Here is a 25,949-nt window from a genome sequence, read left to right on the forward strand (position 1 = left end):
TTAATCTTGATCGAGACAAATTAGTGATGTACTTTTGAAAATTTTTAAGTATGATTTGCAAAATAATCGAATTTTAAGTACGAATTGCAACCTTATCGAATTTTTCTTTAGAATAAAATTACATAGCGATATATATAAATTTTTATTATTTTTATTAATCTTGACCGAGACAAATTAGTGATGTACTTTTGAAAATTTTTAAGTATGATTTGCAAAATAATCGAATTTTAAGTACGAATTGCAACCTTATCGAATTTTTCTTTAGAATAAAATTACATAGCTCCTAATAGCACAAAATATCCGAAAGATATTCAGAGAATATCCAGAGGACATCCATAGAGGACATTCGAACATCCTCAGGATGTTCTCTGAACGTCTTTTGGATATGTATGCTGTGTTAAGGGATATATATATAAATGTTTATTATTTTTATTAATCTTGACCGAGACAAATTAGTGATGCACTTTCGAAAATGTTTAAGTATGAATTGCAAAATAATCGAATGTGCACGCGAGCAAGTGGCGGCGCATCTGAAAGAAATAAAGACATAATTTTAAATAATTGAGTGAATTTCTTAAATTCTCATCTCTCTCCGTCGATATGGATTACGCCATACCACTGTCCCCCTTTATCTCCCGTCGTCCTTTTTAGCTTAGAAATTCAACGAATAATCGCGAGCTGAAATCGCCCGCTATGTGTCCTGAATGCAACACGATGCATATTGCATGGCCGAAGGAAAGCCGTTCGCGTCGCAAACCTGTGCGAACGCAGGAGTTCACTTAGAAATCGGAACGTTCGTGAAATATTTGTACAGACTTCTTGCAGAATACGGACGAATAAGGACATGGGAAAAATGCGGCAAGTAAAATATCAACGTGAAGCAAATGAAAAATAAATGTTTTCGATTAATTACTTATTATCTCGTAATTGATTATAATTAAATATTAAAATTTTCGCAAATTTATTTACCAATCTCTTTTAATCGAATCGAGTTGCTTCTTTTGCGTCACAATTTTTGTTTTTATCGAGAAAGAGAAGAGGTATAAATCGCGTTGATAGACCGGCAAATAAGATGTTTATATGATGTTCGCGCGAGTCTGCGTCTGCGGAGAAAAAACATAGCTGTAGAATTCCCTCTTTTTTCTATATTCGTGCATAATTTACGCGGAGAACCCGGTAACCAGTCTTGCGTAATTCGGTCTGACGTGCTGGATTTAATTTCAGTTTTAATAGCCGCGCGCGCGAGAGAAAGAAAGAGAGAGAGAGAGACGCATCGCATTTTCATAAAGGCTCTCGCATAATCGGGCCGTTAAATCGTTGACGCTGCGGCGTGTCCAAAAGAAATCTCTGTGAACCCGGCACATCGCCAGTCTGGGCGGACAAAGCCCGTAAATAAGACGAGGGACGTGAATAACGAGCGGAAGAGATACTCTCTTGGAAAAGGCGGAGATTTGAAACTTCATTTTGTATTAATAATATGTACGAGTTTATTGCTTTGACTCCGTTTTTAAAAGAGATTCCCTCCTCTCTCTTTCTTTTTCTTTGCCTGAGAAAGCAAGATGTAGGGTAACGTTTGGTACAGTTTGCGACACACACGAGATTTTAAAGAGATACGATATATTAGAACAAATCAAATTTCACGTAACTTTTTGCACGCGCATAAATGGAGCGCGGAATACCTCGGCCATTATATATCGCTGGTCAGTGAATCCAGTTAACCGACTGGTAAGACAGGACGGACAATGTTAGTGCCCGTTTTTGTCAGGTGAAATTCTGGTTCACCATCGGTGGCTCGCACGCTACACCACGCGACTTTCCATTACGTCTCCTTCGTGGAAAGTCTCGGATTCTGTTGTCGAAAGCCGATTCTGCGAACTAAATGGATGCAATATGCAATTCTCGATCCAGTTTATATCGCGAAGAATGAAAAAAAAAAATCAAAGTGAACGTTTCCGGACCAAAAAACAATCTGCAAATATTAGCGCAAAATTCAATTGACGTCGTGAATTATATACTTACTTTGCGTTGGTAATTATTTCTCGATCGAAAAATCTCTCTGACGAAAGACGTCTTTCGAGAGATCGGTTAAAGTCCAGTTTCTTAAAGTACACTTGAGATGGAGGTATAAGGAAACGTGTGACGGGAAGAAGACACATACGCAACTTATATCGTCAAAATATATTTGATGAAAAAATGATGTTGCAAAAGAGTCGGACAATCCTTCCGCATCGTTACAAGGAGGAATAATAACAGTAATCCTGCGTATCGTCATTGCTATTATTACCTCTCGCCTAGTAGAGAAGCCACACGACCGAATGCAATTAATAGGGCCCTACAACCTATAACGGTGCCTTAAGAAACGCGTACATATGTATATGTATATGTATATTTGCATGTATGCATATACATATATCCACGCGAGGAGGAACATCCTTTATTTACAGTAATAAGGTCGAACTGTTATCTCGAGATTATCTGTCGCCGTCTTGAGCAATAATATACAATTACGATAACGCGCTCTCGCAGCTCGTGTTTTATAAATAATTAATATTATCCTCGTCAAAGTCCAGCGTTTCAATCTCGCGCGAGTTCGACGGACTGTCGATTAATCTTAAGTTCGGCAGGCGTATCTTTTTCGAGAGGAAACAAAGACGCAGTAGAGAAAAATTAAATATATAAATTTCCTTATTTATTGATCGATCAACGATAGCCAATTTTGTCGTCAACATGTATACATATATGTTGTTGGGGAAAAAATAATAATTATAATATGTATAAATAATGCATCCTCGAGGAAAAATAATCGAGCGAAAGAATTCTTCAAGAACTCTCGAGAAACGCTGGATTTTCACACAGCTCTGGTAATGTTCGCGACCCATAATTAGGCTTAGACGAATAAATAGATCTTGTTACTAATTACATTGCCTTCAACGAACGCGACTTTAGTGTTCCGCGACGAAGACGTCGCGCAATTCGGGCTACAATAAATACAACGATTTTATATCAATTAAACGGATCCACGCGCGCGCCAACATGATTCAACACATATCCGTCGGTTTCACGTCGTCCCGATCATCCGATCATTCGAAGCAAGAGTTTCTCGAGAGAGGCCGCGGTTTTTTCAATCGAGAGATGACGAGGAAAGAATTCAGATTGAAACGCGAAAAATCGGCACTCTCTCTCTCTCTCGAGAAGCTCGTTCCTCGATCCTCGCGAGAGTCCTTTCTTTCATTATTTATTATTAATACAATTCGTCGCTTTCGCGAGAGGAGAAACCGTCGACGTCCCGACGTTAGTCAGAGAGGACGAACCTGGATCTCGAGGATCACGCGCAGTCGAGGGAGGCTAAGGATGCAGGGCTGTGGGGACCGCCGAGCATGAAGGGCGGGCTCATCGGCGGCCCGCCACTTCCGGCGCTGTTCCCGTAGAGCTCAAGGTCGCCGAGGTTACCGCCGTCCACTCCGCCGTCGCACTTGTCCGACTTGCCCTCCTGCTTCAGCACCATGCGCCGCCATTTCGCTCGCGCGTTCTGGAACCAGACCTGGGAACAAGACCAGCACAAGGTTCGGCACCGGGTCGAATGCACAGTCGATTACGTGGAGAAATTTCTTACACAGAGAGAATTTTCTCTTAGAGTTTACCCTGAAAATCATGGTAATCGTGCGACAATATGGTATATTGGAAGAATCTTATAAGTTTCTCTGATTAATATTTACCACAATAAAAATATTAATTGTACATAGTAAATTTTACTATGTAAAACTATACATAGTAAATTTACTGTACATAGTAAATTCTTAGTAAAATTTACTATGTACATAGTACCTACTATGTACATTACATAGTACCTACTATGTACATTACATAGTGCCTACTATGTACATTACATAGTGCCTACTATGTACATTGCATAGTACCTACTATGTACATTGCATAGTACCTACTATGTACATTACATAGTACTATGTACTACGTAATGTGTATAGCACTATATACATAGTCTATGTACATAGTACTATATGTACATAGTACTATGTAATATACAATTCTTAGTAAAATTTACTATGTACAATTAATATTTTTATTGTGTTAAAAATCAGAGAAACTCTTATAAGATTCTTCCAATACCATATTGTCGCACGATTATCATGCATGATTTTCAGGGTAAAGTTTAAGAGAAAATTCTCTCCGTGTATTTATTGCGGAATAGCATAGTATAGACATTAATAGTAGCGACACTCCGTATTTATTTTGGGATCTGATTTTCATAGCCGCCATGTTCTTAGCCGAAACATATGCATAGTGACATAACCTACTCAGACGCATATGTTTTGTATTGTGACAAGTTAGGTGATGAGTTGAGCACGCGAATTCACTAACTTTTTATAAAACATTTATTATATAACAAGTAAAATGAGTGCGAGGACGTATTGTGCTGCTACAAATTGTCCGAATCGCGGGAAGAACGCCACTATTTTAGTCTAACAATATGGCGGTTAATCTCAAGGTCATAAAAATTGAGTACATGAAGATCAAAGATACCGCTATGTACTGTCGCTACTATTAAATATCTATACTAGGGTAATAGTCTGGTAGAAAAATTATTGCCTTTACGTCATATTGAAAAGAATTGTTTGGGGAGAAAAATGCGTACGATGACAGAAAGAAAGAGCTTTCTTTCGTATTCACAGTAGAATGAAATCTCGCGTCGCCATTTTCAAGACAGTCTCCTCCCCCGTAGAGTCTTGCAGCGAAAGAACTCGCAAACACCGACAACTCGTGTGTTTCCCCTTCAAAGTGCGTGAGATTGTGTATACGTGTGCGCGACGAACAAGTATTCGTGCGTTTCGCGATCAATATCAAGCAAGATGGCGACCAAGAACCCTACGAATACAATAGTAGCCACCTCCAACCCTCTCCTTCGGACTCGACGAATGAACGCAAAAGCAGGAGCAATACGTAACGGAGTGACTGTTGTATACGAAAGGAAGTTTCGGAGAAACATGGCGATCATCTCTGGACAAACGTCAGCTTCTTTCCAAAATTGACTCCCCGTGATTCAATCATTTCATCAATTTTTTTTAAGAGAAATAAGTTTGTTATATATCTCTATACAAGATGTTCCAGTAGTAAATGGCAGGTTTCTGAGATCATTTGAAGATGCTTTTTTCTTAGTGAAAATGTTGAGGGAAAAATTTTTGCCATCACGTATCTTTGTAATTAAGCTTTAAATTAAAATTCTATTAAAGTAAATTCTACTTGAACGTTTTTATTTCCGCAAGACTTAGCGAAAAACTCTTTATTAAGGAAAATTATTGGTGCCTCGACATTTTTGTTGAGGAAAAATCGTCCCCAAATAATCCCAAGAATCTATCATTAATAAATTTACTGCTAATTCTGGGACATCCTGCATATTCAGAATTCCATCGAAATCTCTTGTCAAATTTAATTTCAAAAATTGATAATAATCTGACAGCAAACAATGGTGGTAAGTTGAAATTAAGCAGCGTCGCGAAGAAGTTTGCGTCTATTACGAAGAATGAAACCGAGATCTCTGATTTCCAATCTAGACCGTGTTACCTCATTTTCGCATCGCCTCATTTACTCCCAAATCGTCAATATCACCCTCTCTCCCACGCGTCCACGACACGCTTCACAAAGAAAGGAACGCGCGAAACTCTCGTAACAGTCTAATAATTTAACGGTAGGTGGGTTAACGAGAGCGCGAGAGAAGCCGGCGAGGCTCAGCTCCGGAGGGGTTTCGACTGTGTGTCTCCGGATTGACGCCGGCTCGTAATTACGGAGAAAGGCCGCAGCCCGTCGACGGAAATATCGCTCCGTTCCGCGCGGTTCTTTTAACTTCGCGTAGCCACGCCGCCGTGGGTCGCACTAATTGGGAGGAGAAGCGCGTGTCTATATACGCGGGCACGCACGTGAATATTTTTATAGGACTCTCTTTCTCAGCCTCCCGAAAATATGTGCGCGAGCGAAGAAGCCGGGCGAGAGAAACCACCGGCTATCCGTCTCTCATGATTTTCTCCCGTTTTTGCGACAAGCCGCGATTGTTCCCGTTATATTTGCACGCTGATTTACGTGTATAAACGTTCGCGAATTTAATCTAGAAGGAAAGGAGAAAGATTTAAAGGCTATATATTATGTAGAATATTCTATGTGTATGTTGAAGAAGTAGACTCTAATATTAAATAGCCACAAAGAGCCGTGCAAACGTTGCGCAAATTCTTCTCTCTTGCTAGACATTTTATTTTATTTATTTTGTACGTTTCATCGGCAACTGTCAAGTACGGATAAAAATAATTTTGTAAAAAATGTAATGTATCTTGTAGATTACGCGAGTGAACCAAAGTCAATTAAGCAACTGCTTTTGGAGCTGAACGCGCTACACTTAAGAGGTCGATAAAATAGTAGGGATTGAGAAAAACTGAGTTTCAACATCGCGAACCGACCGTAAAGGAAGAAAACATGCGCGAAATTGCGAATCGATGCGAATGAACGGTCTGTTTACCTGCAACACCCTTTTCGGCAGGCCAGTTTTCTGAGAAAGCTGCTTGAGATCCTTCGCGTCGGGATTGTGATTGATCGCGAAGTAGCTCTTCATCGTCCTTAACTGGTGATGCTTGAAACTCGTTCTCATACGCTTCGTTCTGCTGTTGGAGCCGGGCATACCTGGAGTCCCAGGACCTCTGCCGAAGGGCATGTCTATATAATCCGCGTTTAAATCTGCAACATAAATCCAGATAGTGTCGTCGGTGAAATTGTGGTGAAACTTTGACGAAGGTTTCTAGAATTTCATCGTTCAAAGTTTATCGCCAACACTCTCTCTTTCTCTCTCTAATTTTCAAATCGCAAGAAATGGAAATGTCAATTAAATTCGCATAGTCTAAAATTTAATATTCTCCTCAGAATCAATACGATCATTGGTTTAGAAGAGGAGGTATCGTGTCTATAAACTATTTGCCGCATAGAGTTGTAATTGGTCGTGTATTCACCGGTCTTCCGCGTATACGCTATCAGTTTCCTCTCCTCTCGTCGGTCTCTTTGCACTCGAGGAGCTAATGAGGCGTGATACGCATCAACCAGCGTTAGAATTTGCTTCCGTCGCCTCGTTAAATTCAAAACTGAACTTGGATAGCTCTATCGAAGCTATTTGGAGAATATAATTTGCATTTGCAGATTTTGTAATCTTTTTACGGGACATTATTATTTTTTTAATTACTCCCTCACTTTCTTCTTCTAACTTCGTATATAATGATCCACTAAGAGAGACGTGTCGCAACCGAGAGACGCGAAATTATCGAGATCGCGGCACGGCGCGTCTCTTATTAGACAATTAATCTTTACAAATCGTCCGCTCGCTACGAACTACAACCGTAACTCAAGCGCAATTACTAAACGCACGGCTATTTATCTCGCCTCGAAAGCGTGGACCGACGAGGCCTTTAGCGACGACCATAAAAAAAATGCCGGCATGATCCACGATAGATCAGAGACTGGCTCTTGTGGTACTCGGACGATCACCTGCGCGCGGCTACGATCCTTTTTCACGACGACACTGAACGACCTCCTCCAGCGAGAACGGAGGAAAGAAAAAGGAAATTAAGAGAGAGAGAGAGAGAGAGAGAGAGAGAGAGAGAGAGAGAGAGAGAGAGAGAGAGAGAGAAAAGAACTGGCAAGTGGAAGCCTCGTGGCGGCTGGTTTTTCGGCTGGAAACCAGCTTGTTCCCACGCGATCGGTCAACAATCGGGAATTGAGTCCTCGCCGGGGAGAGAGAACTGTCAGAGAATTAAGAGAGAACGAGAGAGAAAGAGAGCTGCCGCCCACGCGAGACGTTGGCATACTACTACGCGCTTTGTTGGGAATTCGATTCGGGAATTTATGTCGCGCCGACAAATTTTATCAGGCTTCGGTGGCAAACGTGTCTCGCGCGCCCACGCACGCCCGTAAATCACGGACCCTTCGCGAGGACCCGGTCGCCTTCCGGCGGATCTGAGCTTCTCGATCTCTTTCGTAGTTTCCAGGTTTAAAAGACTCAAAATTTAAAGACTCCAGGTTTAAAAGACTCAAAGACACAAAATTTTGATAAACTTCTCAGACAGCACCATGTCTAAAATTGGTGCAAAATGTTTTTAAGATGTCTTTTTTGGATATTAAAATATAAGATTTCTTAAGGGGACGCTGACCATGACTGTGTTACCGACTTTGAGTTCAAAGGCTTTTTTTTATTGGCTATACAGATTGAAAAATCCTTCTCCACGATTAAAGTACTGATAATAATGAACGAGGAGCGCTGTAATTTCGTATATAAAAAGCAATAAGAGTTAAAAAATTACAGTTTTTTTTATCGGCTTCTCTTGCATCAGCTCGTAACTATACTTATTTAATACAAAAGTTCTGTAGTTTATTCGTGCACAAAATACGGCGCTTCCAATAAAGATGACATGAAACAATACAGAAGTAATAAAAACGAGATTAAAAGCCTGTATCAAAAGATTCGTACTTGAATTAATTCTTCAATCTGTATATTCAATAAAAAGTGAACCTAACCTAACTTAAAGTCGGTAAAACAAAACTATGGCAGCATCCCCTTAAGATGTTTTTTTTTAATATCATATCATAAAATTTCTTAAGCAATTTCGAACACGGTGCTATCTGGGTTTAGACATTCGGCTCTAAAACGTTGATCTTCTCTCTTTCTCTCCGTATCGAGCACGTTTAGACGTCCCCTCGAATAACATCCCTAGTTCTAAGACAGATCAATCACAGTCGTTCCATTTTTTCAAGAAGAATGGCTGTGATTGGTCAACCTTAAACCTGATTTTTCCGGCTTCTTGGTAAATTTTACTCAACAGATTAGAGCCAAAACTATGCTACCTGTCGGGTGAAACTTTCCACGAAGTTGGAACAAAGAGCCCTAAACGTGCCTAAATTGATGAGCCTAAAGTGGTGGAAAATCCGCACTCACCGAGACTCGCGGTCATCGTCTCCAGATCCTTGGGCTTCCTCTTCCTGGGCCTGCCCTTCTGCCTGGGCGGCGGGACTACGGCGGCGGCGGCGCCGTTGAAGTAGGGCACCTTGGGGGGCGAGGACGCGTCGGGCACCGCGGGCGTGGAGGGCTGCAGCGGCACCGGGCTGACGTGTTGGGGGTGCATCGGGTGATGCGGGTGCGGCGGCGCGTGGTGTTGATGATGATGATGATGGGGATGATGGTGGAGGAACTCGGGCGAGGGAAAGGGCTGGCCGGGATAGTGCGGCCCGGGCGGATAGACCGGGACTGGCGGGCTCTGGGCCGGATGCAGCTCGGCGCCCATCTCGTAGTGCAGCCGGCAGAGCACGGCGCCGTCCCGCATGCCGAAGTGGTCGCCCTTCGTCAAGGGCACCGCGCACGCCGCGCACGAGAAGCAGCGCACGTGGAAGACGAGCTCGCGCGCGCGCATCACCAGCTCCGAGGCCAGAATCGCGGCCTGGCAGCGCGCGCACCGCTTCATGCTGCCGAACATCCTGCAAACAGAGGGATGGAGATCAATATTGTGTGGGAGTGCACCGCGAGTGCGAGTTTAGATTTATGAAATTATATTATACAAATTTATTAATTTAATACAAGGAGGTAAATTCTACAAAAAAAAAAATTCTCTTCTTCACCGAATCCCTCGCGTTCGATTAATCGAAGAGGTAGAGGGAGAGAGAGAGAGAGTGAAAGAGAAAAAAAATTCACACGAAAATAAACTTGCGCCGCGTTATCTCGCACAAACACATTCCACATGTCCGAGTACTATCGCATCGTGATATCCCGGCGATATGCAACATCCTCGATAGAGAGTTTAAAGAGAGACCACGTCGTACACGCGCGCGAGAGCAAGAAGCGGGAAAAAAGAGGAAACGTACACGTCGGCTGATATCGCGAGAAAAGAGGATATCGCGGATGAGCAAAGGGGCAGAAAAGCAAAGGGAAAAAGGGAGAAGTGCACCAAGCCGGAGAGAGCACCGTGACATCGCTACTGCATTAGCGGCACCCTGCAGTCTCCATTACCGGAGACCGGTCGACTATCTGGCCGACAACCGCGCCGCGGCTACCTACCTACCCGACCACTTATCTCTTCTCCGCCGCCTCCCGAAATATATTACCACCCCACGCTCGTCCCGCGTATTAAAGAACCTAGATAAAGACATGGCCGATCTTATAACGCGCGCCGATCCCGGAGCCGGTCCCATTCGAAGGATACCACCGCGTTCTCCTTTACGACGTCTCTTTTTCTCTCTCTTGGGATCGGAAATGGACCTGCATTTTGGCGACGGCGGAATAAACGCGAGATATACACCGGCGCGTTCATTCACCGCGAAAGAGGATGCGGCAAATCCTGCAGGTTTTGTCGGATTCTTAAACTTTTTGGGTTTTCTTTTTCTTCACGTCCACAAAATTCTTATATTTGGATTATTGAAAAGTAAATGTGCGGGATTTTTATTCTTTTCATATTCTCTCACTTATAAGCCTTTTGTCAATGTTTTTCGATTTTTCATCAATATGGGGACATTCAAAAGACCACTGTTTTTTTTCCCACTAATTGTATCGATAGTTTCTTTAAAACTATTTTTTCTTTAGAAGCGTTCTGGGCGTTTGACATTCTTTTGATACTTAAGATATTTAAGTACAAAAGAAAAGTTCTTTTTACCCTTTTTCTCTATTTTGTTTTCAGGATAAATGTTCCGTCACGTGTTTAAGTTTCTTTGAGCATTCATCATTTTGATAAGATCAAATAAAAAATACTTTTCTACCTTCTTCGCAGGTATATTTAAATTCTATTTATTTCTGCGTTTTCAAATCAACGGATTCTAAAGTTTTCCAAATTTATGACAATTCATAATTTCTTATTCTCTCTTTCTATATTTCCCTTTTTGACCGTCAGATTTTTAAATTGGACAAAGGATACGTTTAAAAAATGCACAATCGCGACGTTGCAAATGAAGTTACCGCAAATCAGAGATATTTATATAGAACGAGATAGATAGGAACAAAGAGAGGATGCATTCGCGATTTAAATCTTTGTGATTGGAAAATGAGGAGATGCGAAACAAATACACGTGCGGAACAAAAACGAGATTATTTACGTTGAATGTAAACGAGAAATATTGTGAAAACCGCGAATGAAATATAATACGACCGTATGAGTAGCGTTTGCGAAAAAATCTCTCCTAAAAAAGGATCACGTTATATACAGATTCCACAGCGAAATGTCAAAGAATTCTAGAAGACGTACTTACGTAGAAAAAAATAAAATTGCGCGCAATTGTGCAAACTTCCGTCCGAAGAATGAGATGATCTAAAAATGGGGATATTCTCGTTACAAAAGAAAGGACATTTTTTCCTTTTTTGGTAGCAGTTCGGTCAGCAAAAGAGAATTGTAAATTCAAAGAGCTGTTTTTGCGTGTACGTGTACGTTTGGGCGTGTATGTGTAAGACCTAAAATCTGTGTAGGATTAACCGCGTATCCCCCCCGCCTTCGAGGGTCTCTTGACTCGGGACACATTGTTATCGAGACTCTGATCCTATTGACTACCCCCGACTACCCGAATAGGGCGATGACCATGGTGAGGCTGGTTTTGTCTCCAGCGGTGTACCGACCGCATATTTTCATTTAATCGGATCTGTCTTATCCCGCAGGCTAATCGAGCGAAATACAAACGGGTCACCATTTGAGGAAAATTGAACGAGACGCAAAAATAATAAACATAATTTGTATTACATGTGCAGGCAAAGTGGCACTTTGTGTACGTGTTTTCTGTGCGGAAAGCGGCCGATTTCCCACGCCGTCATCTAACGGCGACACGGTGAGTGAATAAGCCGCATTCAAAGCCATTGCCCACGGCTAAAGCCGTGGGCAATACATTGTCCACGGCTGAAGCCGTGGGCAATGACTTTGAAACGCGGCTATTCCCGCACCGTGCCGTCGCAAGATGGCGGCGTACGATCGGCCACCTCGCGCACAAAGCCACTTTGCCTTCGGCTCGTGCGTCCATCCCCCGCACACGTGACCAATTGTCAATTTTCCGCACTTGATACACAATGTATTATTTTTTTAATATTTGTGAAAAACAACCCTCGTAACAAAACAAAAAAATACTACTACTGCAATCAATATTTCCCGAAACTAAGGAGAAAAAATTAACAATTCATAATACATCGGAAGTAATTTGTAAAGTAGATTTATCGTCGCAGAAGTTTGACCGGACAACTTTCCGTCACGCTTATCTATCTTTAGCCAGTAAAATCAGTGTTTCTTTTTTTTCCTCCAGAAGAGGAATAATTTACGTCGACGGAGAGGTTAAAATATGAGACGTAGCGTGAAACAGCGTGAGACATTGTGACGTGACGCATAACGCGAGAAAGAAAAGTAAAAAGCTCCCGCAACCCAACCGTATTACCCTCGCACAATCCCATAAAACATTCTTCCCCCTATTTACTCCTCGTCGAAACACACACACCCCGCCTCGTGGCATTCTCCCTATCGGGACCAGAAAAGAGGCGATCGCAGGTAAAACCAGCGATCGAAAACTAGAAGCCGCTCCACGAAATCCGCAGACTTCCGAAGGAACCCCCCGTCGAACGCGAACCTGGAGGAGGCGGTTTTTCGGGGACCTTTCGTCACCTTCTCTAAGGCCCGCCGTCGTGCCGGATGAATGAGTCGGCCCCGGGAACGAAACCTCATTCAGGTCTTCATCCTCTCTCTCTCTCTCTCTCCCGACGAGACGCCGGGGGAAGGGGAGGGACGCCCGCAGAGTTTTACAAGATGCGCCATATGCGATACATTATTATACAATGCTCGGTAGCGCGTTGCTTCTTCTCTCCGAGGGTGAAAAAAAAAGCGGCGGAAATCCTTTATGGAGAACGAACGCGGACCGCTCGCCGCGCGTTCGCACACTCGGACCACGTGGACTTTTCTCTTTCTCTCCTTCCATCCGTTCTCCTCCCCTCGGAGCAGAGTTCCCGCGTTCTTCCGGGTACCAGACGCGCGTCCGAGAGGATCCGAGCGCGGTCCGACAATGCTCGCGATATGATAATTAGCGGTCAGACGGCGACTTCCTTTTTTTTTTTTTTTTTTTTTTTTGGCGAAAAAGGAACGCGTGTTCGCTCTGGGGTTTCTCACGGATTCGGATCCAGCTCGCTCATCTACGTAACGCGCACCAAGTAGCGAGGTCTCTATATATAATATATACATTTCTCGAAAGCCACGCGCGTGCATTTATTTCGCGATAAGGCGCCGCGACCACAATCGGCGCGCGAATCCGATTAGATCTGCGCCGCCGTCGCCGGTTATCGTCAGATGCATTAATTACGGTGTAACCGGTAGAATTCCACTCAGCGCGGCGCTGCCCCGACGACGGTCTTTATCGGTGGAAATAATAATTTACGGCATCGGTCGCGCCAGGCAAGGCCGGGGCCGACGCTTCTTAATCCCCGAACGCGGAGAAAACGAGTCTCGGTCGAGGTAGAAATGTAAGGCCGCATCATAAGCACGATACAGGGTGTCCTGAACATCGAGTTACCTCTCGCGTAATTTCAGGGCTAAATTTATCTACTCCTCCCTTCTTTGAGAATTATTTATTATTACATTAACAATATTGTGCACTTATATTCCTTTATCCAATGTCAAATGTGGCCTGATCTAATTTCAAGTAAGATACAATCCGTATAGCTAATGTAAAATATATTTATAGTTTATCTAATCTCACATTTTGTCGAGAAAACAGGAAAGAAACAACAGGCTTCTCAAGAGCGTTTAGAATTCCCTTAAGCAAAATAGGAAAAAATATATGATAATTTATAAATAATAATTTATGCCGATTGAGCCAATTTGTCGCGATTTTATATTGAGAATTTATTTATTTAAACACACTGTGTATACAACAATCTGCGTATAGGAATAGATATCGCCAGACCTTGGTATCTTTTGGACATTCAGTTGTTGACTAATGCGACAAAGACACGATGCCATAAAGCGCGTACAGAATCTGTATCAAGGTTAACTTGACCGTCGTCGCGCGATAACATCCTCGGGATTTAGCTTCCAGACGTGTGTGAGAGTTTTAACATTTTTTTTCAAATACACACACACACACAGACGCGTTGATCTCAAGAGTTTCGCGAAGAATTTAATATTAAAAATACCCTACATACATCACAAAATCGTTATCATTCACGTGTCATCTATTTGCAGCTACAATTATCCATTTCTAATTAAACTATACGTAACTGTATACGATATAATTATAATTAAATTAGAAAGAAATATTTTTATCGGCTCTCAATATTAAATCGGTCAACAGACCTTTTTTTGTACCTATATTTTTCGCGCCTATTTCTCCATATGTAAGTTTCGAGATTAATTTATATATGGAACTTAGTGATCTCAAACCAAGAGAATAATTAATTTTTCGTGCTTTGGCTCTGTTGGCCGATTTAAAAAAACCTCATAATTATAATTAAGTTCAATTATACACGCGTTACTTATCGCGCGCATTTCGTCTCCCTCGGCAACCCGAGATTATACGAAAAACTCGCTGTCAGCGAGTTTAACGCGATCTTAATAGCGAACAAGCGCCCTCGCGTGTATCGCATTATTAACGACACGCGGAAGTGTCGGGGAAGTGGAGAGCCTGATGAATGATTTTCGCGTTAATCCCGAGCGAGTCCCGTGCAAACCCATGTGCGATTCTTTTTTTTTTTTCACTCCTCCCTGGTTACCTTTTCGCACGTTTTATTTTATGAATAATGTAGCAAGAGAGAGGGAACCGCGAACCCGGTGCTGGGACATTCCCGCGCGCAAACCAAGGTGGACACACGCTGCGCGTGGGACGCTACGTGACTGCTGCCGACACCGGCTCCAGCATTAATCTAGATCACGGCGTTATATCGCCGGGGGCCGCCGTTGGCATACCACGCGACGAACCCCGGTGTCGCCCCTTCGACGGTTAATGTACGTATAATATATGGCACTACTACTCGAGATCCTCATCCTCCCATCGCGATGTCCATCCGATGATCATTCCGGGTGAATTATCGGATCTCCTATCATATTCATATCCTACGGCTGGCGAATTTTTTTTTAATATAGTTTGGATTATAGATTATGTATTAAAATTGATGTTTTTTTTTTGTTTGTGTTCGTTTAAATTCCTTTGACTATATAGGAGATTGACGCAAATTATTAGCAAGTCCTTGTTCGTTTTATAAAGCGGAAATTCGCCTTCCATTCCTGCTCCCGCTTCTAGAAACATGATTCCAACTTCATCCTCCTCCAGCTACCAACTTAATTTACTCCTACTGTGCAAAACTAATACGCCTAGCAGCGATTTAGCAGCAAGAAACGATCTCTGATACTTGTATCCCAAGTGCATGGTGGACGCGATTTATGCTTCCGCGACCGGAGACAATCCTGTAGCATATCTCATCCGACATTGTAATAGATGCGAGAAATTATGAAGTTATATTTTATCCGGAACGCGTTTTACACGCGCAATACACATATAATTATGTACATTTCAAACGTAATTTATTATTCGACTCGAAAAAGAAAAGGAAAAGCAGGATTTTCCTCTTTTATTGCGAGAATACAATTTCACGACTTTCACGATTTAAAATGCAAAAATTACAAAGGCCTAGAATTAAAATATATAACATCGCTACTTATGTAACCCTTTTGCGTGCGTCATGCATTCCAGCCTTATTTACACCAGAAACCTCAACGAGTGATGCGATGTAAATATTTGACAGAAATCAGCTGATAACTGTCAAAATATTAATTGAATTTAAAGTATTATAATATATTATTTGAAATATATTATTAGTTTATTTAATTAGCAAATTAATTAACGCTTTAATTAGCTGATTTGCTAATTAATTCTTCAAATAAAAATATGTTGTAAATAATATATTATAATACTCTACACTCTTGACAGTTATCAGCTGATTTCTGTCAAAAATATTAATCAAATTTTAAGTATTATTCAAAACATTATTTATATTTTTAAAACACACATTATTAATTTAAAATTTAATTATTAAATTAACGCTTTTTAATCAGCTGTTTTCTGTCAAAAAATATTAATAGACCATTAATTTGCTAATTAAATTTTAAAATAATAATATACTAAAAAAAAATTAAACTACCTATACAAATTCCTACCTAGCTACACGGAGAAGGGAGGATACAAAGTCGCGCATCTGTAAATCACACGCGAGCAACAACAATCTCCAGTTGTCCATCTCGCGCGCGGTGGCTCGCAAGAGACGGTAACGCGATACTTTCGCGCGGAGATGGTTTATGCCGGAGGCTGGCGAAACGCATAAGCGAGCGACCTTGGCGGAAGGAGGAAACGCACCCCCTGCCGAGATACGCGCCGAATCCCCCAGCGAGTATGGCAATGAGCGACGACCGACCGACTCGTAAAAACCACCGACAAATTCCCTCGCCGGGACACGCAGGCAACGAATTTTATACTCCGCGAGAGGTTCTCCGTTTTTTTACTCCTTTCGCATCGAGCGTGTGCGCTTCTTTTCGAAATAATTCTTACCTTTTTAATTTAAAATTTCGCAACTCTGCAATTTAAATCTTCTCGAACGTGTACAACGCGCGAAACGTCTCCCGGATGGAATAATCCTCGTAATATGTAAAGTTGCCAAATATTTTGTCGAGAAAGAAAGGGGCGAGCACCGCGCAAGTATAAAGTGCTCGATCGTCGCTATGTCGCCGAATTAATTTCGCGAGGGTGTCCGGTGATGCGGACGGACAAACGAATGCTAGCGGGGCGCCATTGTCAAGTGAATCTGATAACGCGAGTTATGGTGTATCATCAGAAGGGGGATGTCGTTCGCATTTTTTCTTGGATGCACAAAGCGGGCGCAGGTGTCACAAATATACACCCCCTTCCTTTCCACTCTATCTCACGAGATCTACTACATCGGGAAGGTATCGTACCGATCACACACTTGCGTCCCGTCGTCCGTAATAAAGAGACTGGCCATGTTCCAGCTGAGCGGACATTATTCACTCGTTAAGGATTTCTAGAAAAAAAAGCACCCCTCGTAGATGTCTTCGATGTCTCAACCAATCTCATAATTGTCGTCGTTTGTGAAAACTGTTTGCGAGAGATAGCGCGACACGAATTCATTTATTCAATTCTTCTGTCGTTGCTTAATATTTCACCTTTTCATCAACGTGGTATATCTGATGAGTATCAACCACGTGTTTTCGAAACTTTGCATTGTAAATGAATTTTTTGTAGCAGCCGCTGGACATCAAATTCTTGTTATATTTCAGGAGGTTTCACAAAAGTCCTTTCTATTTTTTTTCGGACAGAGAAAAGCTCTGATATATTATTAATGACATTTAAAATTGCTTTAGATGCTCAAGTTTTGATTTCTTAATTTTCAAGGCATTCAACAAAATTCAAATTCACGCGGAGAATGTAAATATAGTGACACTGTAATAAGAAAAATTGAACCTCAAAAAATTCAAAAATATCTTTGCTGCAAATTTCGAAAGTTTCAAGAGACGAGATCGCACTGTACAAAGTTCTAAGGTTCCAAAGTGACGAAGAGGGCAACCGTACGTGTATCTCGGCGATCCGAGAGGACGGTCGGGAGAAGATAGCGCGCGACAGCGGAATGGCTACCGATTATGCATATCCTCGCGATGCGTTACGTCGCGAGAGAGAGAGAGTCGGTCGGCGGTTTCGCGCGTATTATGTTACCCTGCTCGTTCCGTCGTTGCCGCAGCACGTGTGTCGGGGATCGTGATTCCGTCGTCGTATTTATGTCCTCGGCCGCGCGTCGAAATTCCGGGAGACACGCGGAGATCCGCGCGAGATAACGCTTCATCCCGTTATCATTACTAATCATTGTCGAAAGGCTCCTCCTTACAAGCGAGATCTCTTCTCGCTGATATCGAGAAAACGACGCGCATTAAGGGCATCCTAAGCTAACTGAAGTTTCATTCCTGTTTTATCGATAAAATGTGAGCTTAGATTCAGCTATAAATCTATTTGTTGGCTATACGGATTGTTTTTACTCGAAATTAGAAGATAAGTGTTTTTCCTGTACAAATTAAGGTATTAATATTGACAAAGGGCAAAGCGTTCTAATTTTGGGTAAAAGACAATCCGTATAGCCAATAAATAGATTTATAGTTTATCTAACCTCACATTTTGTCGATAAAACAGGAAAAAACAACAGACTTCTCAAGAACGTTTAGGATCCACGAAATTTTCAAGAACATACAATATATTGCAGCACAACATCTCAATCGCGAGGATTTAATTGATTAAATATAAATCGAGCTCTTCTCCGATTATCTTTTTGTTTTTCTCTCGCGCTGATTTCTGGAAATAAGGGAAGCTCGAGCGAGGCAGCTCGTCGGCTTCTGTGTGAAACTCGACACTCCATGTGATAAAAAGTTACCCCGAAACAAAATACATACAACACTTTTGACACGTTCTTCAGTCATCGAAGTGTCGCCGATCAAGGTGCGAAGTAACCATCTGTTACATGTCCAGCTGTCATCGGATCTCTTATCGTTTGCTCGTGATTTATGTCTTCATTTATTCACTCACACTCGCGATTCTACGTCAATGTGAGGTTTTGAAGGACTCGGTGCTATATATGTATATACATTTTAAAATATCCCGCGACTTTTATCAATGACATTTTTGCTGCTTTCACTTTCAAGAGGAGCGTATTCCTTTATTTCTGCAAACTCCGTAATATAAGATATTATCCTGAGAGAGCAAACGCGCACACGGATTATGCCTATTTTAGTGAGTCGCCGTTCTCGTCGCTTCTATCGAAACGGATGCAAGGCGAAGCTTCTCCGGCGCATTTTAATTATGAGGGCTAAATTATGAGCGGACTCCCTCGGCGCTGAAATATTTGTGTGTTCGCCGGCCGAGGGTTACGGCTCAATTACCACTCGCTATTTTCTTTGCGAGGCGGTCCTGATTTAAGACGACCACTTCGGCGGAAACAGCGAGTCCGAGACGCTCGCCGACGACAGAATTCGCGGGGAACTTGTTTTCCTTCAACAAGATCTCCCCGTTGCTGATAACGATCGAGAGCAAAGAGAACTCGAGTAGAATATTACGAGTTTTAACAAGATAGAGCGATCTCGATTAGAAGTTTCCAAATGAAAGATTGCGATAGAAAGATAGCAAGTTTATGTACGAGGATGTTTCTCGAAAAGTGTAACAGTAAATTAAATATATAATTCAATTAGAGATACAAATGATTTGTTATTTTTTCTAATTATCCTCCTTTTCAATAGAATTCTCACATCGTTGCATCGGCTTCTTTATTCCGTTAGAAAAAAAGGTTTCGGTCTCCAGCCAGGACTCGCTTTGACTTCGTCATCATTCCAAAATCTTCGTCCTTTCAAAGCATCCTTCAAGGGTCCAAAAGCAATAATCAGATGAAGCAAGATTAGGATTATAGGATTAAAATCAAACTAATGAGACTACACAACCGAAAACATTTTTTTCTGGTAGAATAAAAAAGTTGATGACAACAGTGTGAAAAGTATATTGAAAAGGAGAATGATTGTGTAGAGAAATAACATATAATTTGTAATTCTATAATAGAATTGTGTATTTCAAAATATTTAACTTGCTGCTACTTTTTGAAAGGTTCCAAAAATGCAAAGATGTTTAAATGTCTTCGGAGAGATTCGAGGATCGAAAAGTGCGAAATACAGAAATGAAAGATTGAAAATAATGGCTCGCATTAATAAAACAAATTGGTATTCGAAAAAAAGACCCGCGGATTCCCCAATTACGTCTCGTTCTCCTTTCCTTTGCACTTTTTTCTACCTTTCCGCTCCGTTCATCAGCGTTACGTGTAGATGTGGAAAGGAATCGAAGCGTGTCTATACTCTTGATCGCTGATAAATTCGCGCTTAATGCGCTTTAATGAATGAGCAGACACGCTGTATTCCAGATCCGGTGGCGTCTACATCTGAATTCCGCCACTCAATTCATGTTCTCTCTCTCTGCTCTCGTGTAAAGAGAAGGTAAATGCACGCGTGCGTTATATACGTTAAGTGCCGCGTGAAATTAGTAATGAATGAGCGAGGATGATTATGCCATTACTACGAAAGGAATGATCGCAAATAATTTCTGTTACTCGTTAAGATGAAAAATTAGCATTGTGCAATAAATAACGCGGTGAAAGCTTTAATTAGATCAGACACGGGACATTTATCGGATTCGACTTCCTGGGCAAAAGAATCCCCACAATAATCATAATAAGTCACGAATTGTATTCTCTCGCGTGTATTTCTCATTAGGGGAGAGGAGCCGGAATTTAATTCGTATAAATCGCGGGTCTCCTGAAAGTCAATTTTTTTTATAATTACACGTTGAACGTAACAATTCGGCAACACTGATGTTGAGTATTATTTGGAGAGATCACACGCGGGATTTCTCTCCAAGAGAATTCAATCATCGCGCGAGGCTCGTCGGAATTTTCGTGACCGTCATGCTTTTAAATTTTAAAGAGTCGCAGCGCGATAAATTATGCGCATCCGACGTCCCACGTGGTTTGCCGACGCGATAAATAACCGGTGGCTAAAAAATGCGCTGTACCTTATTCTGCAGCAGCAATGTTCGGTCCAGAAAAAAATAACCATTTATAACCTACACTCTGGCGCGAATTCGATCCGACATTCTACGATACGGAAGCTGCGAAATTTTATATTTATATTATAATTTTTTGTAAATTATTATATGGATCTCCTTTCGAGATTCTTAGATTAGATACACAAATGTCGATAAATTTTTAACATTTATTTATAGATTCTCAAATATTCATATTTTCTTCAAAGTTGGTACATTATTGAAAATTTTCCCTCTCACGTGCTGAGAAGATTTCTTGAGACTTTTAATATTGCAGTGCTGAAGCCGGAAGCGAAATGAAAATCTCTGAATCCATCTCGTATCTCCGCGCGCGTTAAAATTTTAGATTCCTCTATAGATTTTCGATTTTAATGTGTCTGTGTTGCACCTTCGGAAATGCGAATTCTTGCAATTCTATGTTCTGTCATTCACGCCTCGATTAACAGCAAATGTACATCTCGCCGAGCGACGCGGATCGAAGCACGACGAAGAAAAATATATGGCGAAAGAAGAGGCGCGTTCTCACGCACACACAAACACACCGAGAGAAGCAGCGGAGAGAAACAAAAGGGAAGAAGGAAGAAAGAAACGTCGGGAGTCTCGAGTTCAGGAAGCTTCTACTTCCTCGGGCGTGCAACGATCTCTTTACGGACAGGCAATTTTTACGACGAAGCCACCCGGCCGGGCCGAGGTAACACGCGAGGTGACGAGGTACTTTCGACATGTAATACCTACGTGGCGGGGCGATATTCGCATCTCTTCTCCCGGAAAGAAAGAATGACTCGTTAAGAGTCCTTTAAGGAGATGCTGACCCTGTCTGTTTTACCGACTCTGAGTTCAAGGGTTTTTTTTTATTGGCTATACGGATTGAAAAATCCTTCTCCACAATTAAAGTACTGATAATAATGAACGAGGAGCGCTGAAATTTCGTATAAAAAACAATAAAAGTTAAAAAATTACAGTTTTTATCGGCCTGTTGCATCAGCTCAAAACAATACTTATTTAATACAAAAGTTCTGCAGTTTATTTGTGCACAAAATATGGCGCTCCCACTAGAGATGACATGAAAGAATAATACAAAAGTAATAAAAATAAGATTAAAAGCTCGTGGAGAATTTTTCAATCTGTATATTCAATAAAAAGTGAACCTAACCTAACTTAAAATCGATAAAACAGAACTACGGCAGCATCCCCTTAAGAGTCCTTTAACAGCCGCCGACACGCAAATGGCGCTTCCTTCTAGAATAGCGATTTTCTTCGACAGATTTTTTTAAATATGAGTCAAAGGGGTTGTTCTTAGACAATTTCGATCAAAAATGTCCTTCGATAAATCTGATGAAATTAATTTTCCTTCCGAAATCTCCGAACGGATGTTACGCGACGGAGACGGGTTGACGTTTCTCGACTAATGACAGCTGGTTGTCGCAGACACACGAGCGCGCATGCGAAGCGGCGAGATAAGGTTTTAGCTGGGCTAAAACAGTGTCGTGACGGGATGTCTACGCTATTCCATTCTCGGCTTCTTTCGCGTGCACGAGTGCATGCGAGAAAAAAAATTAAAAGTAACAGAAATCTATGCCGAGGATAGGACAGGGTAAAATTGAAACGAAATTGCACTCAACCCGAAATTGAAAAAGTAAAACGTGAGAGAGTTGTCATTTGTATCGTTATCATTGTTATAATGAATGAAATTAGAGAGTTGAGAATACTTGTGAGGGGTGAATTCTCAACACGAAGCTGACGTCTTTTTCGCAAATCGCTCTCTTGCAGACACAAACACACACACCCATAAAAAAGACTTATTATTACATATATATATTTACTTATATGTTATTACGCTATTAAGATCACATCGGTTACCTAACGAACCGAGTCGCCGAAAGTGACGAGCGCTGGCTAATTTAGTTCCTCGAACTGCACGCATGCGACGACTCTCTCGTCCTTCTTCCGTCCTCGCCTCTTCTCGGCGACGAGAGCACGCGTCGGACGAGACCAGCTGCTTATCCCAGGATCTCGGGTTCGCCCTCCCTAAGATCGGCTAATGCGATTTCGGGAGAGGCGCAGGCGAGGAAGAGAGAGGGAGGGGCAGTTCCCGAAATTGCGACGGAACCGAGAGAGGCCGAGTTATGTTCGTTCGCGACGATTTTAAGACGATAAGACATTAAGGAGACACCGATGAAGCCACATAATTGATGAGCTCGTGGCGTGACGACGCCGCAATGGCGGACACCGAAATTAAATCTATATAATGCAACGGGGAGACGCGCGTCTGGTTTGCTTTCTCTCCGACTGCCACAATTTATAAACAGCGGAGAATTCAAATCTTGACATTTGTTGCGTTATTACGACACGTACGAGTACAGTCAGACTAGAAGGTGTCAATATGTTCGGGATTAAAGATAATATTATGTATTTGCAATCCTATATATGCATAAAAATCGATAAATCTGGGACACTCTGTCTACAACAAGAGAATCACTAATTTGAAAAAAATCGGTTTAATTAAAATTTTTCGCTATTCCACAAAGTTAAAAAATTTCGATAAATTGCTAGCAAAATTAATAAGACGTAGCCTGAGACGAAGTCATTTGAGAACAAGGATCGAGCTTTGCTGAATGACGCCGAATATGCGGTTCGCATGCAACATCTCCACATCCGTCGTCGCTCCCCGAATGTAGATCGACGGTGATTTACTTATCGACAATCAACGCTCCGCCGGAGGTAAATGGTCGAGTCGTGACCATTAGTTCGCGGACCGTGTACGTATATAGACTGGCCCGTACCTACGAGAAGCAACAACTTACATAAGGTGATCGACACCGTGTGAGGCCCCGACGGCGGGCTCGTCAAGATATACAGATTGCAATTCGACCCTCCTTTTACATTATTCCTCAAACACTTTCATAATTGTCAAATCTTATTAGGAAATTGACAAAAAGTCTGGCCAACGCTACTCCCATAAATGCAAATTCAAATTATGTTAAATTTTTATCCAAACCCTTCTATCCCTTTTTTGAAGAAATTATATGAATGTATTTTGAAAATCCCCGAAGATAAATTCTGGAGCATTGCGTATTTCTTCTTCAAAGAAAAACAGCCTCGCGCGAGGAGAAAACAGCTGATTGTAATTTGCATTACCTTTCGTAATGCAGCTCAATCAGCGTAATTTTTAGCTATTTGCGAACATTCGTGTAACGACCGAAATGAGCAACGCGAATTACGTAAAACGGCGACGTATTTCTCAGAACGACTCTTTGCTGGATTCTCGACCCTGAAATCGCAGAAATTACTTCGCGTGAACAGATTGTTTTCGTAACAAGCCGCGTCAAAGTAGGACGACATAAGACGATATTGCTAAGCAATCGAAGCATCGATGAAATTGTCAAGGAAACTAAGACTTCCATGAAATGTCAACTCTCTCTCTCTCTCTACTTTTAGGAAAAGAAAGGTACGTCAAATATATCTGAAACTAACAGATGCACTCTTAAAGTGCAAAGTGCGGTTTATGCGCGTTGCAAGTCCGATATATTTATCTCGTAAAAAATCGATCGCGCCAATCTCTCTAAGTCTAGCTTTGATTATTAAATTCTTTTCTCCTCTTACGTCACAAGATAGATAAGGCTATTAATTCAAGTTCCAAACGCTCACTCACCGATAGTAGTCCTTCTTGCAATAGATGTTCCCGTCACGGCTGAAGCACGTGACCTCGTTGTCGAGACCCTGATGGCAGTGCGAGCACTGGAGGCACGCGACGTGCCACCGCCTGTCGACTGCCTGAAGGTAGTACCTGTCGGATATCCTGAGGCCGCATCCCGCGCAAACCACCCCGGGAATCACGTCCTCGGATTGTGCAGGCGGAGTGGGTGGTGGCTCGAGCTTGGGAACGGCGTGCAAGTGCTCCGTCGTCGTCTGCTGCTCCTGCGTCTGCAGATGGGGATGATGGTGGTGATGATGATGGTGGTGAAGGTGATGCGCGGTGGTCTGCGACGGCATGCTCAGGTCGTTCGCGTTCTCGAAGTTGCCTCTGTACTCCTGTACGCCCGCTGTCAAAATAATGGTCGTCATTTTGTATATGTATCTTTTCCACATTAGCCTGTTGCATATTCCCGATGTCATTTGGAGACGATTTTTCCTCAGCGAAAACGTCGAGGGAGGTCATCATGTTTGCTTTTTGCCATCATGTGTCTTTGTGGATTAAATTATAATTCTTTTAAAGTGAACTCTACTTGAAATTAAGGGGATCTTGAATTTCCTTGAGTCTCAATCCTGTTTTATATATTAAAAGATTTCTCAATCTGTATAGTCTTATATATCTAGGTTGCAGAATTATGAATCCAGGTAAAAAAGAATCCGTATAGTGAATAAATAGATTTATAGTTTATCTAACTTCACATTTTGTCGATGAAACAGGACTGAAACTCAAGGTTTAGGATCCCCTTAACTGAAGAATGCTTTGTTTCCACAAGACTTACAAGGATAGTTAAGCAAGCCAGAAATTCAAAAAATTCTGAAACTTTGTGCTGATTTACGGTCTAAAAGGTAACATTATCCCTCATAAGTAAAATGGCTGTTTGTTTTTCTCGAAAATTATTCAAGATATCAAGAAATTTTCAAGACAAAAGTTTTATGGTAAAAACACCTCTATTTAATCACATTAACAAAATTTAAAATAAAAATAATGTTTAAGAATTAATACTTTCGAAAAATTATTGTATAACTTGAAAATGATTGGTGCCTCTTACATTTTCCAAGGAAAAATCGTCTCCAAATGATGATCAGGAAGATTCACTAGGTACGGGGAACTGTATAAAAATGTAGTGAACCAACCTCACAATTAAGATAAAACATCTCGATAAAATTTTCCAAAAATGCGGGTCTTAAATTTGCCCTTTAAGGGATATCCGCTTTCCTCTCTCGTTTCTTCTTTCGACAAATAAGAATCGTACCTCCGGGAGAGTCGTAGTCCCGCGACTCGTAAGGGGTGGTCGAGCCGTCGTAACAGTTGTTGTTGGTACCGCAGTGGGTCTGATGCAGGGGCCCGTGATGATGGGCCGCGGGAGGGCTGCACGGCAAAGTGGTCGGCCGCGCGGCATCGCCCATCGACGCGGGCAGGCATGGGCTCAAATCTCGCGCCTGGTCCACCGCACCGGGTCCCCCCACGCTACCGGGTCCCCCTTGGCGCCCCACAGCCAAGCCGCTGCCACGCTCCTGCGTGCTGGGCGGCTGCTGGAACAAATCGACATATCGACACTTTTAGCTGGCGCATCGAATCGCCG

At 42.0% G+C, this 25,949-nt stretch overlaps 1 protein-coding gene across 2 annotated transcripts in view; it reads right to left on the reverse strand.

Annotated features, from left to right (window-relative positions):
- Nucleotides 1-2,163: 2,163 nt before the first annotated feature.
- Nucleotides 2,164-25,949, reverse strand: part of LOC114938979 (protein apterous-like) — a 36,051-nt gene continuing 12,265 nt past the window's right edge. The window contains exons 2-6 of one of the 2 annotated variants that reach the window (XM_085480463.1): nt 25,620-25,896; nt 24,326-24,716; nt 8,981-9,516; nt 6,524-6,738; nt 2,164-3,541 (exon numbers count right to left, since the gene is read on the reverse strand). In XM_085480463.1, the coding sequence (XP_085336589.1) occupies nt 3,326-3,541; nt 6,524-6,738; nt 8,981-9,516; nt 24,326-24,716; nt 25,620-25,896 (1,635 nt within the window). In that variant the 3' untranslated portion in view covers nt 2,164-3,325. Of the gene's footprint in view, nt 3,542-6,523; nt 6,739-8,980; nt 9,517-24,325; nt 24,717-25,619; nt 25,900-25,949 lie in introns of both variants that reach the window. The other variant, XM_085480462.1, reaches the window with a different exon arrangement.

The sequence above is a fragment of the Nylanderia fulva genome, unplaced genomic scaffold (assembly GCF_048542155.1).
Source record: "Nylanderia fulva isolate GAGA-0341 unplaced genomic scaffold, ASM4854215v1 Scaffold15, whole genome shotgun sequence".
NCBI lineage: Eukaryota > Metazoa > Arthropoda > Insecta > Hymenoptera > Formicidae > Nylanderia > Nylanderia fulva.